This window comes from Suillus bovinus, assembly GCF_016758785.1.
Source record: "Suillus bovinus strain UH-Sbo-P2 chromosome Unknown EDB93scaffold_7, whole genome shotgun sequence".
NCBI classification, from domain to species: Eukaryota; Fungi; Basidiomycota; class Agaricomycetes; order Boletales; family Suillaceae; genus Suillus; species Suillus bovinus.
The window spans coordinates 621,941-638,228 of NW_024542063.1; the positions used below are offsets into that span (position 1 = coordinate 621,941).

The 16,288-nt window shown below is 47.5% G+C and overlaps 4 protein-coding genes and 1 non-coding gene across 5 annotated transcripts; 3 read left to right on the forward strand and 2 right to left on the reverse strand.

Moving 5' to 3' along the window:
• The first annotated feature begins 3 nt into the window (after window positions 1-3).
• EDB93DRAFT_815766 (uncharacterized protein) lies at window positions 4-1,982 on the forward strand. The gene is made up of 6 exons (XM_041457573.1): window positions 4-168; window positions 215-504; window positions 590-1,025; window positions 1,090-1,104; window positions 1,168-1,494; window positions 1,556-1,982. Exons 2-6 carry the CDS (start codon window positions 408-410, stop codon window positions 1,647-1,649), a joined length of 969 nt encoding a protein of 322 aa, XP_041311527.1. The 5' UTR covers window positions 4-168; window positions 215-407; the 3' UTR covers window positions 1,650-1,982.
• On the reverse strand, window positions 1,768-4,861 carry EDB93DRAFT_815793 (uncharacterized protein). The gene is made up of 14 exons (XM_041457574.1): window positions 4,630-4,861; window positions 4,460-4,582; window positions 4,158-4,398; window positions 3,896-4,102; window positions 3,672-3,845; window positions 3,511-3,621; window positions 3,349-3,464; window positions 3,149-3,302; window positions 2,998-3,102; window positions 2,828-2,938; window positions 2,677-2,779; window positions 2,224-2,620; window positions 2,012-2,171; window positions 1,768-1,956 (listed from the first exon to the last, which is right to left on the reverse strand). Exons 1-14 carry the CDS (start codon window positions 4,701-4,703, stop codon window positions 1,909-1,911), a joined length of 2,124 nt encoding a protein of 707 aa, XP_041311528.1. The 5' UTR covers window positions 4,704-4,861; the 3' UTR covers window positions 1,768-1,908.
• Window positions 4,799-13,742, reverse strand: EDB93DRAFT_1325986 (phosphatidylinositol 3-kinase). The gene is made up of 32 exons (XM_041455047.1): window positions 13,535-13,742; window positions 13,355-13,487; window positions 12,761-13,305; window positions 12,510-12,711; window positions 12,355-12,457; window positions 12,111-12,304; window positions 11,935-12,056; window positions 11,813-11,885; window positions 11,566-11,766; window positions 11,274-11,511; window positions 10,766-11,222; window positions 10,480-10,716; window positions 9,800-10,414; window positions 9,645-9,748; window positions 9,317-9,593; window positions 8,523-9,268; window positions 8,363-8,473; window positions 8,136-8,313; window positions 7,799-8,077; window positions 7,562-7,751; window positions 7,350-7,513; window positions 6,943-7,299; window positions 6,750-6,887; window positions 6,590-6,695; window positions 6,397-6,534; window positions 6,096-6,343; window positions 5,693-6,046; window positions 5,480-5,642; window positions 5,327-5,431; window positions 5,191-5,277; window positions 5,025-5,130; window positions 4,799-4,974 (listed from the first exon to the last, which is right to left on the reverse strand). The coding sequence occupies exons 1-32, from the start codon at window positions 13,646-13,648 to the stop codon at window positions 4,959-4,961; spliced, it is 7,101 nt and encodes a 2,366-aa protein (XP_041311529.1). The 5' UTR covers window positions 13,649-13,742; the 3' UTR covers window positions 4,799-4,958.
• Window positions 13,743-13,983: 241 nt separating this feature from the next.
• Window positions 13,984-14,067, forward strand: EDB93DRAFT_t27. The gene has a single exon. It is a non-coding gene; the product is annotated as a tRNA-Pro (tRNA).
• A 387-nt stretch (window positions 14,068-14,454) lies between these two features.
• EDB93DRAFT_816226 (uncharacterized protein) lies at window positions 14,455-16,280 on the forward strand. Its single transcript, XM_041457576.1, has 7 exons — window positions 14,455-14,654; window positions 14,709-14,840; window positions 14,903-15,150; window positions 15,209-15,260; window positions 15,450-15,767; window positions 15,821-16,220; window positions 16,275-16,280. Exons 1-6 carry the CDS (start codon window positions 14,567-14,569, stop codon window positions 15,826-15,828), a joined length of 846 nt encoding a protein of 281 aa, XP_041311530.1. The 5' UTR covers window positions 14,455-14,566; the 3' UTR covers window positions 15,829-16,220; window positions 16,275-16,280.
• Window positions 16,281-16,288: the final 8 nt, after the last annotated feature.

The window sequence follows — 16,288 nt, forward strand, 5'->3', positions numbered from 1 at the left end:
CCGCGTCATCGACGGTCCGCTATGCCATTCTTGCGCAGTTCACCTAGAAATACGTACTGAACGCGTGGACAATGTACATCATCCAAACTTAATTACCTCGAGCTGCTCAATCGGAACCTTGAACCAGAATTAGCAATAGCGAAAACAGCGGGCCATGTCCGGACACCGGTATGCCTCACGCTGACCATGTGGTAAAAGTTCTAATTGTGAGTAGCCGAAGTATAAGTCAATGTTATGGAATGGCGCCACAACGAACGAACCCACTTAATATATGACATGCTCTTATGTGAAGGAAACATTTCGAAGGCGCCAAGGTCTTCTCACTCATTACGAACTTTCATCAAACCACAGCACCTTCCTAATACAGCTTACTCATCTCACCCGAGCGCGCTTCTGCTGCCACAACGATGAGCAGAGCATCTCCTCGACTGGCACACAGGCCGATGACAAGGAGTATGACGGCACTTACCGTCAGGCGCTCCACAAGGCTTAGCGGGGTGCAAGGTAAACTCACAACAAACTTTGATGCCAAGAATAAATCACCCGCTAACTCGTCGATTGACGTATACATTACAACTTGGGATCATAGTTCACGCGAATACTATATCCAGTGCGCCACAGCAGCAGCTCATCAGACGCAACATAAACGACCGCGTAACAAAAATAAGCAGACGTGCAGAGCCTCTACGGCGGCAGTTCAAACATGGGAGACACCGCGCAGCTTGGGCTGCAGTAACGACAACGCAGGATGTCGGCCAAGCTAGTAGTACTGCTAGTGCTATCGGTTGTCCATCCCCTTCCAGTCCCCACAGTACTACTAGTACTTCTAACAATGTCCTCTCCGCCCGAGAAACGGAATTAATCCAAAAGGAGAACGAGTTCCGATTGAAATCTCGCAAACTCGAACAACAACTCGTCACTGTATCTCAGAAGGAGAGAGAAGCAGTTGCCTTGTTCCGAGAATGCAAACAACGGCTCGAGAGAACCACCATAAGGCAACTCGAAGACTATTTTACGTGTCCATTGTAAGTACCTCATCAAAAAAAAAAACTGAAACATTACAAGGTGAACTTAATTAATCATGTCTAGGTGCTTCGAGATCATGTGAGTCCGTTCAGATGGACGACGCTACCTAGATTGATTGATATATAGGGCGTGCCCATATAGTTTGAACCCACGACAGTGCGGCCATACCTTTTGCGCCACTTGCATCCTGAAATGGTTCTTCTCCCGATTGCATCGTGTGTGTGGCAGCTGGCATGAACCCGTGGACTGTCCAATGTGTAGGAGTGCATTATTGTCCACCCCAGATAACGTTCCGCGTCCAGAATACTCGTTCCCCTTCACACCAAATAGAACGGCCGATAACGCAATCTGTGGCATGATCAACGCTCTCGCCAAGGAGGCTGACTCTGCAAATATCTCTCCGTCTAGCCCTCTTGCAGACTGGACAGAAGATGGTCATGCAAGGCAAGAATGGCGTCGAAAAGAAATGTACGCTGCTCCTCAGATATATATTCATGATTTTTTTCCTCAAATGCACCGTCTTGATTAGAGCTGGACGCAATGAGATGACGTCTCTCGCTACGTCGTGGACAAACATGCACGGGGACGAATTTATTGCCATCAAAAGAAGACTTGAAGTATGAATTCGCGGAAAATGACTTGTATTTGTATCTGAATGGGTGAGGTTTGCATCAAGACAGGAATGGAGCGAGTACGGAAGGGACGAAATGACAAGTACTTGTTACCATTTTTATCAAATTGCACTTATTATGGTTCACAGATTCACTAGGAGACATCATTGTTGACTTTTTCTTTTTTTTGTAAACCGATGATTTGCAAATGTACAACTATCGTGGTGTATATACAAACAGTGAGACCTGCCACGGTGACTCGTCCATAATACTACAGATAGAAACAACGCTCTCTTAACCCGCGCATACCCAGAACATCCTGAACGTCAATATGAGATAAATCCGACTCGGAGCAGTGGCGACTTAGCACGTACCCAATCCGTAGGTGTCACCCAGATATCAGCGACAGAATCCATTTTACCTAGAACAGCGGCACCTTTCCACGCCAGTACACGAGGGTCAACCTCTTTTGGAGGGGGGATGATCTGAACCTTGTCCATGCTCGGGACCAATGGAGTGGCGATTGCCTGCAGCCTGTTCTCAATGGTTCAATATATCTGATGTGCGGATATGTTCCGTGACTTACCTGCTCTCCAGCGCATGAGCCATTCCAGGTATCAAAGCGCTTCCCCCGATGACCAGAACAGCTTGGAGGTGCTTGCGGATTTTATCATCGCCTCCGGATGCCCTCGCACTGTTGAAGATAGCAACATCGAGAGGAAGTTTACTTGCTTCAAAACAGACATCGATACCAAGACCACCGTAATTCGAGTTCACTGGTACGGAAGACTGAGAAGCTTGAGGCTGAGGAGGAACAGTGATAGGAGATGGTTTAATGTCGCTCTCTACATCAATTACTTCCATTGGGGCATCAGCAGGAACTCCCTCCGATGCTCCTATAGTAGATTGTGCAGCCGGAGGTGGTGTTGCATGCGCAGTCGATGGCAGTGAAACCTCCTGCTGTTCTTGTTTTCCGCCGTTCTCTGCAACCACAATAATTCCAGTCCCAGTCTTTGAATACAGCTATAGCATTACGTACCATCCTGTGACTGGTTGATAGGAATCGGAGAATGACGGACGTCCGTGGGGGCTGTAGAAGGCGGTGGAAGTAGATGTTGCGTTGAGATGATCATCGCTTGAGTCTGACGGCATGATGTAAATAGACCCTATCCGTGGTCAGAAATACGTACGATATGGTCTACCGGATGCTCTATAATTTCTTCAGTGACATCCGAATGGGGTATGGAGCGCAGACCAATGTGCTTCCTGTCGAACTCTATCACACGGGGCTCGAATATGCACTATGTAAGTATCGAAGGGGCAGTCAGATTGATGAAGGCCTGTTGTCAGCGAAACGCACCATGGGCGCAAGTATGATCTCGTCATATGCTCGTAGGCCATACTTTTCCGTGGGTTTACCGGGCTTGCGTACTACAAAGTCATACAGATTGAGGGCAACATCGCCCTACAACACCCTAAGCAGTGACAAAGACATAATTGTGATGACTCACCTCTGCCAGTGTGCATAGCCGTGCTTTTAAATCCTCCATGACGGCCCAGTCATACCATCGCGCGAGATTAATATCGCGATAGGGAAAACTTATTCGTTCCAAGAGAACGTACAAGAATTCAGTAATATCGTCTCCACCCATATTGAGCGTGATTCTGACCGATGGTCAGCGGTAAACTCTGCATCTGATGTATACCTTACCTTGAATCAGGAATAACAAGACCTTCATCCACACATGCTATGCTCGAGTTGACAGCACCAATGTCGACAACGCAAGCATTACTAATTCCGGCGCCGTAAGTTGCCGCCAATGACTCCTGCATCATATTAGAACTCGTTGATATTTATATTCGCGTCACACACCTGCTGCACGCATATCTGCTTAAAGCCCAATGAAACTAAAAGAACGTTGACGAATTCACGGACGTATGCCCGATCATGGAAGTCTGGGATAACAAGAACGACAGAATAGTCCTAGTAGTATTGAATGACACCAAATATATGTGGAGTGAAAGATGGCAAACCTTGTAATCAGGTCGCCTCACGTTGAACTTCTCACTTAGTACAGTACTGATGATAGTTTCAATGTCATCTAGTATCATCTGGTGTGACGGATAATCCCTGGTATTGAAGTTCTTTCCATGGATCGGCCACTTCACTGAATAATTCAAAAGTTGAGGATCGGACAACCGGAGTGCCTAATACGAAAGATTGAGAATAAGGCCTATAGTTAAAGTTTGATACACACTCGTTCGCCGACTAGAAATTCTGAATCTTCCAGGGGGTCCTGGATCCAGTCGACAATGTACGGGTCATTGGCTTCGGGGATAATTTCAGGTTTGAATTGTTCGTTGAAGGTCGACGCGACCTTTGCCGCGTTGCATGTGACGCGAAGTTTGTAGAACCTCATCCGCTCGCGAAGAGAAACAATGATTGATCCCACTTTGGCATCAAACTGTATGAGCACCTTAGTACACTATGCGGCATGGTGAAGGAATGAAAGTATGTACAGGATCATCTGAAGTTATATCGACCGCATATTCGTCTCCGTCGGGACCCGCAGACACGGATAGCTGTGGCACTTGCCCTTTCCTCGGACGCGAAATGCCCTCGACGTATGTCGGAGATGGTACCGGTGGTTTGTGTCTGCGCGCAATCACATTTGGAATGGATGCAGGTGTGACATCTGACGCCCTGCCAATTCTTAGAAATCGCGATCCGGGGTGGATAACAATAACATGAGAGCCACGCCTATTCTGAGCGGTTCAGTATTAATATATGAAAGATCAGCCCAATCATGCAAACTGCCCACCTCTGTTCTGGTGAAGGAGCAATTTCCTCTGCTACCAATTCTTTCTTTCGGGCTGCATTACGCGACCAAATTGTCTGTGACTCCGATTTCAAGTAAGAAGTGCCCACATGCTTAGGGTTTGGCCTGACACGACCGTCAACACTTGAAATGTAGTCGTGATGTCAACGTACGCCAGGGGCACATGCATAGACGTGTAACGCATGCCAGAGTCATCTTTTTTCGCGTTAGGCATTCCCCTCGGCATATGGTGCTGTATTTAGATTGTGCAGGCGAAAAGTAAAGGAAACGAGTGCAAGTATGAGACAAGTGGTGGATGTAATCCTTTCTGGAAACTGAAATGATCGATCGGCTTCTGCCGGCGGTTGGATGACCGAAGGGAACTTTCAACTTTCCCTCATGACAGCTAAAAGACAGCAAACATGCAGATGGCTATTGTATAGGTACAGAAATGTAGAACATGTGGATATCTATATGAGATGGACGAGAGAAAAAATACCTACTACCAAAATGCACACCTATAGAATATATTTGAGCTCAACACAATCAGGACAACAAGTCGTCTTACCATCCGGAAAAGCATTGGCAGAGGTTCTCAAGCGAGGTGGCCTGCAAGATTAGCTTATCCACTTGAGCAGGAGCAGGAAGGACGATATCAGGGTTGAAGTCACGCCCTGTTAATGGAGGGAGATCATCAGTAATGCAAAGGTGCAAACGGACGGGAGAAGATGAACCTGTAAGCTTGTGCTGAACACGGTTGTAGACAAGTAATGCCCGCTCGTTCCGGACCTCTTGCCTCGCTCCAGGCCCGTCGACGACCTCTGCAAAAAAAATCAGTTTATCCCTTCCGGGCGTACGCTGAATGCATACCATTGAAAATATCGTTTTCATCCGCGCGAAGCTTGCGGGTTGGACCTTGAGGATATCCCGACACTTTAGCAAGTTCAGCAGCACGAGCAGGATCAGTTTCGCCATCTGTGTTCGTATGAGCCAGTCGAATGATAAAAATAAAACGAGGCACACCTTCTGGTCGCCGTGAGTCGACGTCAGCTTGCATAAGCCGCCAATTAATCAGGGGATCATAAACAAAGGCCTCCAGGACTGCCATCAGGGACTCCTTATTTTCGCGCAGCACGGACATGGTGATTTCGCAGGTATGCCGGAAACTTCCTTCAATGCCACTTATCTGTGACGTCAGTGAGCTTAGGAATGCATACGACCAGTTATACAAATTACCTCCATGGCATGTGTAAGCATACGAGTAAGTCTGAACGGAATTTTCTCCGGGAACTTCTCGCGATGCATAGCAACTTCAAAGCAGTCACCGAAGTCGATATGAACAACTTTGCCGGTCGTGCGCACCAGTAAAAGATTGGATGGATGGCGATCGCCGAGACCCAAGATATGGCCAACCATGCTGTTCACTGCCAGAGAGCGGGTATAAGTCGCACGGCGTTCAAGCCAGTGCTCTGAATTTGCACTCTTCAGCCACAGGACACGATAAAGATCCTGACCCGTAGTATTCTCTAGCGCATATTCAAATACTTCGACCTTTTGTAGTAGCGTTAGGTTCTCATAGTCCGGTGCCATCTGGGATATATCAGCAGATGACACACACCCTTTAAGTAGTAATAAATACCTGGAGCATCAGTCGATACTCTATGTTCAAAAGAACTTTGCGAGAGTCTCGATAGTCACGAACAAGGACATGCAAAGTATCGCTATCCTTTACCCAGCCCATAAGACCAGCGTTGGGCGCCAATGGTATGATAGAGTAACGCTGGATGTGTAAGCGTCGCTTGAAGCTATTGGTGTCAACCGACAGAAGGGTATTGACAAGGCTGAACAACTGCATAACACGCTCGTCTTGACGCAAGTCTTCATGTCCTGTATATAAATGAATAAGCAATGTAGCAGTGCTGGGGTGACCATCTTGTTACCTTTCAAAACATATTGGTAGTCCTGGCCATCACTGCCCTTCAGGGATAGTCGCCGTGGCCGCTGCTTGGAAGCTATAACAGTGAGCTTAGTCGCGAATGATGCAATGCGAACGACGTCTCGGCCGCTCTGATATGTTCCTTAAGTTGCCCGATGAGTACAGCGCAGTACTAACGTAAAATCCAAGGTGCATACCGGGCATCGCTAGATCAAGATCGCGGGCTTTTAACAGTTGCGGTGATACATATTGCAGGTCCAATGTCGTCAATTGGGGTAACTGCTTCTCCACTTTTCTAAAGACCTGAAAAGACACAATATAAACAAACAAAGTTGATCATCTACTTCCCTGACTTACGCCATAGTAGATGTCCCAAGCCTTGTTCAGCTCCGACATCTCGCCGAATGCGCGATATCGCCGACAAGCTTCCCGAGCTTCATGCAAGTCGCGACCAAATGTTTGTGCGAATGATGTTTCCCTAGCTGTTGTTGGCCCCTAGTCCGTGATGCCTGAGCAATCTGACTGATAAACTCCAAGTGAATGCACTTACAGCCTCGAGCATCTCATGAAGGGGCTCCAAAGTCGCAATCATCCCCTCGGGATTCTTGTCATTGAAGAAAAGACGAGAAGCTTCTTCTAAACCTTCATGCCACATCTCGTGCCACAGAATGGCAACTCGGATGAGTTCATGACTGACAACAAGCGCCTGTTCCACGATGATAGGGCTGTGTTCTCTCATTCTGTCCATGATGGCCAGGGCTGCATTCTTCCGAGATACGCTGGAGGACTTGGAAGCTACAGTCAATGGATATATGAGAGCCTGGGGGTGATGCTTTCCAACTTCGGTAAGAAGGTTGTTAATGTTTCGCCGCACATTGATGCTTGGAGTTTGGATGCGGGCAATGATCTAAGGCAATATTTCAACAAGAGACGGGTCCAACACTGATTTGCGCTCACTTGAGGAATGACTTCCAACCATGTATCAACCTCGACCACGGAGAAGCCACTGGCCATGGCCTGACTGACATCATCGTGTGCGCCAAACTTGAACCACAGCGTGAGCAATCTAAGAGTATCCTGTAAAGCGTTCTCATTTCGTAGGCCGATCGAGCGGAAGAACCCTATTTCAGAGTGAGTGGGAACTCGAACTTTAAAAAGAACAAACTGACCTTGAACAGCCTGCACGATATGGGCAGCAAGCCCACTCCCGGGGATGTCGACAGGCGTGCTTTCCTTTTGGCTCTCTAGATGGCCAATGACCTCGAAATTAGCTAGCGCCCATGTATGCCAGGCCTTATACCAATTGGGATCATAGTGGGTTGCCAGAAGGTACGCATGCAGTATGTCTTTGACATTCCGCTGACCAGCTGGTGAGTAAGAGATATGACAAGTATCAACGCACGTACAGCGCCCCAATCTTCCTTAAGTTCTACTTGCCATTGCCCTTGTTTGAAATAACAACGAGCGAGAAGACGTGAGAGTTCATCCAGTTTAGCTTTACCAACACCAGATCTTTGTGAGTGATCCTTGGATTCCACCTGCAAATCCCTTGCAAGGCTTGTAGAGAATTGCCGCAAGAAGTTGAGACTATCCTCACGAGCGCCGGTGCACCACATATATTTGAGTTGCGCATAGACAACGTTTGGAGGAGCTTTCATGTGCTGGTCGTCTCGAATATGCTGTAGCTGAAAACAAAATGAAAAATGAACTCATTGTGATATATTAGCGTTGCCGTTCACGTACCCTTTCCGGTGAAAGCAATGAATTGATCGTCTTCTCTGCCAATGCCATACGGTCCGACTTGCGACACAGGTTCGCGAATTTGATCCACATAACAGGATCATCTTCTGGGTTGAGGACAAGGGCTCTAACTTGCAGAATCCGTTGCCAGGTTTCAACATCTGGTTGACAGCCTTGCAGTCTTGTGAAAAAGGGTAAGCGCGGTTATCGCACATATTTCGGATACGCACCTCTTCATCCAAGTTTTTCGCATTGCCGCCTGACGGTCGGTTTGATCTGCATACTGTTTATATACAATAATTTCCTCCAGCTCCGAGAGCATCTGCGCGCGAACAAGAGTGCTTGACTATGTTAGCACATGGCAAACTCAGGGCATAAGGCCAAACTCACTTGTAAGACCTGCCATATCCTTCTCCAACAAAGGAGGTCAACTCCGGCTCGAGTAAGTCTCTTGCTTTGCCGATCTCCTTGAGGGCCTTTGGGAACTGATTCTGATGTACAGAAAGAATGGCTTTGTAGAACGCTCTATCCGGTGAATCGGCCCTCATAGCAGCGATATAATCATCCATTGAATCCCATTCACGAAGTGACCAAGCCGCTGCAGCGGCCATCGGAGCTATTTCACGGCGATCCTCGTGATTGGCATTTGACCAATTCTCATCTACTTGAGCAGCAAGTTGATCCCATTCACCCAGGGCATGCAGACATTTCATGCGCCCAATCTGAACATCGGGTGCATCTGGATCCTCCTGAGCTTTCTTCTCATACGCGTTAAGTGCCTCTTGCCATCTGCCCAGGCGCTCGTACCATTCCTCATGCTTGCTGACGTCGTACTGCTCTCGCGCAATAATGAGAGTGCCCCAAGCAGCGTCGTGTTGCTGGAGCTTCGTGTTGATTCCGATCAACGCCTCGATGATGTTCGGGGAGGTTTCAGTAAAGAATTCGAGCTCCTTGTAGTGAAGAGCTTTTGCGTAGGCATGGAACCTCATGGCATACTCTCCCAGAGTGCGATGTTCAATGGGGAGTGGCTTCTCCTCGTGTTCCATGAACTCAGCTAAACTAAGCAATCGGTGCACAAGATCGGATGGAGCAGTGGTGGAGGTGATGGCGCATTCGATGGATCGCACAAGGCCTTCCTGATTAAGCGGTTAGCATGAATCGGTCATGAGTACAAAGTGATTCACTTGATACTGGTCATAGAGTCCTGTCCAGCAAGATACGAATGCTGCGTTGAACAGTTCTTTCGCCAAAGGAGGGTGAATATCAACAAGACTCATGCAAGCCCGAAGCGCGTGCGATGGAGATTCCTTCATCAACTCCACAGAAAGGCGATGCATCCACTCAGTCCAATCCTCCCTTGTGCTCACGGTGGACACATCCCACGCTTGCTTCAGGTGCTGTTGGTTTACAGTCAATTTGGCCGCTTCCGCAGGTACAGAGATTTCTGCAGCCTTGGATTCGCTGAAGGAACATTAGGAACTGACGTCGTCAAGTTGCTAAAAAGAGACGCACAGCAAATCGTGAGTGCCTGGTTCTTGCGGTAGACGTTCCCCATTCAAGAGCTTCGATATCAAATTCTCATACCTAGGATGCGGTATACGATTACGTAGCAGACACTATCTTGCTGTCAATAATCCCCAAAGATGGAATAAATCAATGATACGCACCTTGTTGATAGTGGGCACGAAAATAGCAAAATCAGATCCAAGTTGGACAACTAGTGCGCACAGGGTGTCCATCACCGCCTGCCGAAGCTCGTTGTTGTTTCCCTCTAACACACGGATCAAGGGGTGAACAATGCGAGAAGCATGATCAGAGAAATTGACGCGGAGGGATAAGTGAGCTATAGTCTGTATTGCTTTCTTGCGGAGCAGAGTGGTAGCATCTGGTCGTTCAGCAGACTTGACAATAACGGGGATGACAAGGTGAAGGTACTCTTCAATATTTGCCCCGAATGTGAGGAAAGAATCAAAAATCTTGATTTGAGTAGCCATTTTCTTCTCGAGGTCTCCCTCGAAGACTTTGAGAAGATGAGGCAGGATAGTCGGCAGAAAGGGTTTGAACTCGGCGTCCAAAGCTTTACCCAGTGCCTCAATCAAGGATACTATGGGAAGCTGAAGGGAAGCGTTCTCCCAGAGCTCCGTCACGAGGCTAAAGACCTCTGGCATATAATTGCGGATATGTTGCTTAATAATCCCAACCAGAATAGCTAATTGCTGCAGGTGAAATTCTTGCAAACGGGCTGTTGAGGTGCGAGCCACAGCAGTAAAGGCAGGAATAATCTTTCGAAATATTTGGGTCGGTCCAACATTTGGTTATGCAGCAGCAAGAGAACTGATGCACGCACCTGCGGTAGGAAGGCCACACATTTCAACCCTTGCGTCCTAAAAATATTCATGATCGCTTCAATGACCGTGTGGTGATGATTGCTAAGTGATTGATCCTTCAAAACAGCCAGGAGAGACGTGATCACAACGGTTTGGTAGTAATCGTCGCTGCCTGTCACCGACCCTGTCTGAGAAATGGCAACAGCATTGACAGCAGGAAGTGGCGTTTCATTCGTAACTTCCTCATCCGGTCTCGCCTAAGGATATGTTAGTGAATTGAAGCGAATAGACACATACTAAACAAACCTTTCGCCTGTATGGATCCAGAGCTCCAAGGATACCGAGGACTTTGACCACTTCTCTGACAACCTCACGGCGTGCATGCGGGGCAGATTCGCTTCTCAGAATACGTCCCAAGATCGGAAGCAACTGAGGATAGTCTACCAGTGGTGTTATGACATACCCGGTGCTAGAACACAACTGGCCAAGAGTGTGGAGAGCTGCGTCACGCTTGACATGAGCAGGGTCAGAGAGTCTGGAGATTATAACCTGCATGAGCTCTGGGATATGAGGAGCCACATCTTCTCCGCCAACAGCTGCTAGTTCCCCGAGACACATGAGAACATTTGCAGCTACAGCCGGGTTGCTATCATTCGCCTTCTGCAGCAGGACGCGGAGCATAGGGAGTGCATATGGCTTTATAAGACGTTGGGTCGCGGCCACTAAGAGAGTGAGCAGACGGGTGCAGTCTTCGCGATTTCGCCTGTAAAAATATTCATGATTTATTCTAGGTCATGAGGATAAACGAACGCACATCACAGTTGAGTATTCTAACTCTGTCAATAGTTGTATGAGGGCCTTGCGCAAGGAGGGCATGACATAGGCAGGGTTGTGCTTGGCAAGGCGTCCAATCAAAGTGACAGTGGTAACACGATTCTCGAAGACTTCATCATTGAGGGCGATAAAGATTGACCTGACATTCTCCGCTTGCGCCAAGTGCTTATCAAACCTTTCATGAAGAGAAGACAGAACAGTTTGCCGAATTGTAGGGTCTTCAAGTAATATTGATCATGTGAGGTGGCATGTAGGGGAACAAATGAACTTACCTGGGTCTGCAATGCCTACTGTAAGAAGTTTGTCGAGAACGTCACTGATAATTTCAATCGCGTGACTACTCGCTTGGTAGCAAATTGGATCCCTGACGAACAGCTTGCAACAAGTGAGAGCACCAGCACGTCGAACGTCTGCATTGTCGTCTTCCAGATAAGGAAGCGCGGCATTGCGGACAAACTCGTTCAAGATATGACCTGTTCGTGTTGAGTACACTATGTTAAATAACAGCAGGTAGCTTACCACTGAAGTCAAAGGTGCCAAGCGTGGACAACGCAAGTGTGATGAGCTCAGGACTCTTACCGCTCCTAGTGGTCTTTGCGAGTCATGCTTAGTATGATCAACAGAAGCGTCAAAGAACTCACCTGAGATGAGCTCAAGTCTCTCGTAAATGCAGAGACGTCACTCCTGACAAGGGAAGATGGAGCTCCGATAGCTTTATAAGGCTGTCCACATAAAATCATGGAAAGTAGATCCAGTAGACGGTCTGACGATGTATTTGTTTTAATAAGAATGTCATGTGTGGTGTCAACTGACACACCTTGAATAGTCTTTAGCAAAGGAGGGATATTACGTGCAATAGCCATTAGCGCCTGTCTAAGATGCTCACTCAGGCCACACGCAAAGAATAAATCAAGTTGATCATGAAGAAGCTTGGTGAGGTTTGGACCGACAGCCGAAGCAAGCATTCCGACGCATTGGAAAATAGGTTCTTCAGAAGGAGCATTCTTCTTTCTGTAGAAAGAATTCTGATGACTGCATATAACACTCTATATAAGACGTACCCCCTGGCTTGTAGACCAAATTTAATTTGAGCCATGATAGAGTCAAGGAAAGGTTTCATATCACTTCCTACGGCAGTGGCAGTGTGACCGATAGCGATGAATGCTGACAAAAACAAATCAATATGTAAGATTTTGATTGATAAGGGAACGCGAACCAAAAGACCTCTCGTTTGGCTTTTCCAGCTGTGTTAGAAGATGTCCCATGGATTTGTGCAGGTGATGTTCCGAGAAAACCTGTGTTTCGTAGGCAGCGAGAGTCGGGATTAGGGTGATGACCATCTTGCGAACGAGACCGTCTCGATGTGATTTGAAACGAAGAATTTGTTCCGCAGTATCCAAAAACGATTCTCTCATAAACTGAAGGCAAATATCATTCAAGTGCAACGACGGTGCTGAAATCACTTGCCATATCGCCATGCAACAACAATTCTCGGTAAGTGAGAAGAGATCCATGAATAACCTCAGGCTGTGACATTTTGAGTCCCAATTGCGCATCCTGGAGAATCTTCATGAGGTAAGTCGTACGTGTTTGCCGTTCACGTGTCGTAACAATCTCAAGGCATGCAGCAAGAAGCTCTGCAGCTCCTTCTCTGACAATGTTTCGAGAGTCCCGAAGAGGTATGAGTATCTTGTCGAATACGAGGCTGATGTGGGAATGAAAATATATCGCACTGTTGCGTGCGAGCTCCTTCAAGATAAGCACTCCGGCATAGCGGGGAGACTCCTGCTTGTCACCCTGTAACAGTTCCACTGCGGCTGGAACTTCTAAATCCATGAAGCGTTCTCCGAAGTCGGCCCCGCCTATTGCAGCAATTTGGCCGAGTGTTTTGGATGCTGCCAGCATGATGTTGACATCATGATTTGGTAGTAGCTGCTTGACGTAGTTGTAAAATCGAAAGAGGTACTTCTTTGAACCAATAGTGTCTTCTCCTTCACTTTCAAGGAGGTGATCTAAGTGACATAAGCTCTATGTTCATGGCACCATTACGTTCGAACGCACCTATGGCGAGAAGTCCGCCTAATCTGTCTACATTATTCTGGCTGTGCATTAAATCGAACAAGCGTTTGTTGATGTCATCATCCCAAAGTTTTGCTACCGCATCAGATGGCATTTCTGTGACAGTCATTGCAACCTGAAGAACCATGAGAGGTGACTCGCATGTATGAACGATGAACGCACATAACGACGCAACTCTGTTGCAGCTTGCAATCGAGCATCGTGGGCGGGATTCCGCAGGCCTTGAAAGATCTGCCCGAGGTGATCCGTGTGGGCATACTGAGTTACAGACGTCATACTTGTCGTCGCCAGCGTGCTATATGTTCTACTGCTGCACCTGCAGTCCGACTACAGGATCGCAACACGCTGTGGGCACTGGAGACCTTTAAAGAGAGAAGACTATTTACGGCAAGTGATCCGTCCTGTTTACGTCTATTGAATTCTAAAGATTATCACCATAAGGCTCTTGCATGATCAACGTTACATGCATTCTTGATGCTTGACCATGGTATTTGGAGGAACGACTGGTTTTATTCGTCTATCTCTACGAGCTTCAGCTTCGAATTTCTGCTATTCGATGGCCTGGGTACTTGCTAACAGTCTTCCACAGCCAAATTATTCTCAACCATCACGGCCTGGTGGTCTAGTAGTATGATTCCTTGTTAGGGAGGTAGTCAATTTCGAGGAGGTCCCGGGTTCAATTCCCGGCCAGGCCCTGTTTTTTTCGAGGGTCGGAGGGTAGGGTTGTACAAGCGATCTTAGACTTACCGCGGTGCTTGAACGTTTGGCACGCGAATATGTATAAGTAATAGCATTGTTTCTCGATAATCCCTGACCGAAAATGATTGTATTGTGTGAACAATTCAGTCGAGTGATATATATCAATTATGTACAATTGTTCGCGATATCCCCGATTTGCGTGGCTCGTATTTTGGCGTCGTGTGCCGTACGTGTAGATATCACAGAACCGGTTTTTACCCGGTGGTCTTGATCCCTGAACGTTGAACTTGAGTTTACGAGTGTCAGGATTTCTAATTTTTTTGCTCTCTGAAATGAGTCGTGGAAGAGCGTTACTGTAATATAGGCCAAGAATAGGCCCTTTGTCGTATCATGCAGCGGCAGTAATTGAGCATGCTATAATAGCCACTCCGCAGCCCAGTACTGGGCGCAACTCATGCGCAGTTTCATTGTGCTCGGGGTCCACGTCCCTTGGTAATGTTAAATGAACAGCTGACTCTTGAATGCACCGCTGTCAAAATCATGATACTGCAGAGCAAAGAAGAACCGCAGCTACATACCGCTAGTATGTCCATTCAAGATGACGAGGAACCTTCACCATCCCATCATGATATTCCAGATCATGACCCTCCGCCATACAGTGGTTTCGAAACTTTCGAGTCAGGTTCTGTTGACACGATAGGGCTCGCCGATCATGATGCTCCCATAATGAAGGCCATTCGGCTGGAAAGGCGCCATGAGTCGATATCCGGTGAGCATCGCTTATGTGGTATTTACCCCTGCATTTGTCTTAAGGGAGTTCCGCTCGTGCAGGAAAGTACATCATTGACCCTGATGAGTCAAGAGATGAGCCATCCGTTCTACAAGGCTTTGCAGCCAGGCACAGTGACCTAGTAGGACTAAGGAATGCAGCCGGATTTCACTCTGCAGCGCCGCATGCCGTCTTTCGCAATCGGTTCGGATCCATCTTTCTGAATCTAGCAACCAAAGGATCGTCAGAACAATGCCATCGGACAATAGTTGACGTTTCGACCCGCCATGGGGATATTGCCGTTAACTTGGTGAGTAAGAATTTAAACGGCATTATCATAACGTTGGGTCTTATGTTTCTGAAAATAGAGTTCTGTACATCCTGGTAAACGCATCACGCTAAAGGTAACTTCCCGAAGAGGTGAGTTGGCAGTACTAGTAGTTGGCGCACACGGAAGGTCCGATAACTTGTGCCGTGTTCTTCGGATTCCACATGGGAAACCATGGAAATCTCCTGAATCTGTCTCTTCTATGCCACGCATCGACATGGATACTCAGCTCCTCTTCTACGCCATACTTATTTGCAATCTGTGCTGACATACTTTACCAGGCAAGATGGTAATACTGCTTCCGCCAACTTTTTGCGGGGACGTGCAGATACACGGTAGCAAATTGGGTGGTTATGACATTCTTCCAGGACTGTCCAGCAGCATCCGCAGCATGAGCGGGGAGAAGAGAAGCACCTTGTTACTCATCGGTGACAATGACAATACTTCAAACACTGAAAGGAGTAAATCCATGGATCACTGTTTTCTCTCCTCGCGCCACGGAAGGATTGTCCTAGGTTTGAGCGGGCAAGACAGCATGCCTACACCAGGAGAGGATAACATTTGGAGAAAAATGGGTTCCTTTTTCCGCGGTGGTGAAAGTACGGGAAGTTCTTTGCAGGATCTCACACGACGTCATTGACCTCACGACCAGGTTCTTGAGATTGTGTAGATACACACTAAGTATCAGATGAACGTGAGCAATCATACGCGTAGACTTACCTAACTCCGATGCTACCGGAGTATGGATCTCACTCTATTCCGCGTTCGATATGCACCAACTGTCAAGCGCCGAATAGTTGATAAACTCATGTTACCAAGGACCCCATTTAGTGACCCCCCACCCCACTCTTCGCTACCACTTTATCGCTATCCATCTGATGTCCTTAGACGCCTCTGATGTCAATCACCATAGCGGCGGGTGCCTCTCTCTAAGACGCTTGTTCAAGCTTAAACCTCAACGCATACCTAAGAGTTTCACCACACAGACGAACTCATCCCATATATGTGATCAGACGCGAAAGGCATCTAATTCAGACAGGGACGCTGATATCGTATGTTCTATCTTTGCATCATCTTGTGCGCAACTTACCCTTTGCCCAACATAGACTGATCCGACCTC

What these genes read in the sequence shown, in the direction of transcription:
- EDB93DRAFT_1325986 (XM_041455047.1), bottom strand. Translation starts at nt 13,648, where the DNA reads ATGACGTCTGTAACTCAGTATGCCCACACGGATCACCTCGGGCAGATC. An exon ending in AGTAGGCATTGCAGACCCAG is followed by an intron (nt 11,512 to 11,565) that starts GTAAGTTCATTT and finishes TATTACTTGAAG; the next exon opens with ACCCTACAATTCGGCAAACT. An exon ending in GTGTGGCCTTCCTACCGCAG is followed by an intron (nt 10,415 to 10,479) that starts GTGCGTGCATCA and finishes ATATTTCGAAAG; the next exon opens with ATTATTCCTGCCTTTACTGC.
- EDB93DRAFT_815766 (XM_041457573.1), top strand. Translation starts at nt 408, where the DNA reads ATGAGCAGAGCATCTCCTCGACTGGCACACAGGCCGATGACAAGGAGT. An exon ending in AAGGCTTAGCGGGGTGCAAG is followed by an intron (nt 505 to 589) that starts GTAAACTCACAA and finishes TTGGGATCATAG; the next exon opens with TTCACGCGAATACTATATCC. An exon ending in GAATGGCGTCGAAAAGAAAT is followed by an intron (nt 1,495 to 1,555) that starts GTACGCTGCTCC and finishes CGTCTTGATTAG; the next exon opens with AGCTGGACGCAATGAGATGA.
- EDB93DRAFT_816226 (XM_041457576.1), top strand. Translation starts at nt 14,567, where the DNA reads ATGTTAAATGAACAGCTGACTCTTGAATGCACCGCTGTCAAAATCATG. An exon ending in ACCGCAGCTACATACCGCTA is followed by an intron (nt 14,655 to 14,708) that starts GTATGTCCATTC and finishes ATGATATTCCAG; the next exon opens with ATCATGACCCTCCGCCATAC. An exon ending in GGGATATTGCCGTTAACTTG is followed by an intron (nt 15,151 to 15,208) that starts GTGAGTAAGAAT and finishes TTCTGAAAATAG; the next exon opens with AGTTCTGTACATCCTGGTAA.
- EDB93DRAFT_815793 (XM_041457574.1), bottom strand. Translation starts at nt 4,703, where the DNA reads ATGCCGAGGGGAATGCCTAACGCGAAAAAAGATGACTCTGGCATGCGT. An exon ending in TCTATGCATGTGCCCCTGGC is followed by an intron (nt 4,583 to 4,629) that starts GTACGTTGACAT and finishes CGGTCGTGTCAG; the next exon opens with GCCAAACCCTAAGCATGTGG. An exon ending in AATTTCTAGTCGGCGAACGA is followed by an intron (nt 3,846 to 3,895) that starts GTGTGTATCAAA and finishes CTTTCGTATTAG; the next exon opens with GCACTCCGGTTGTCCGATCC.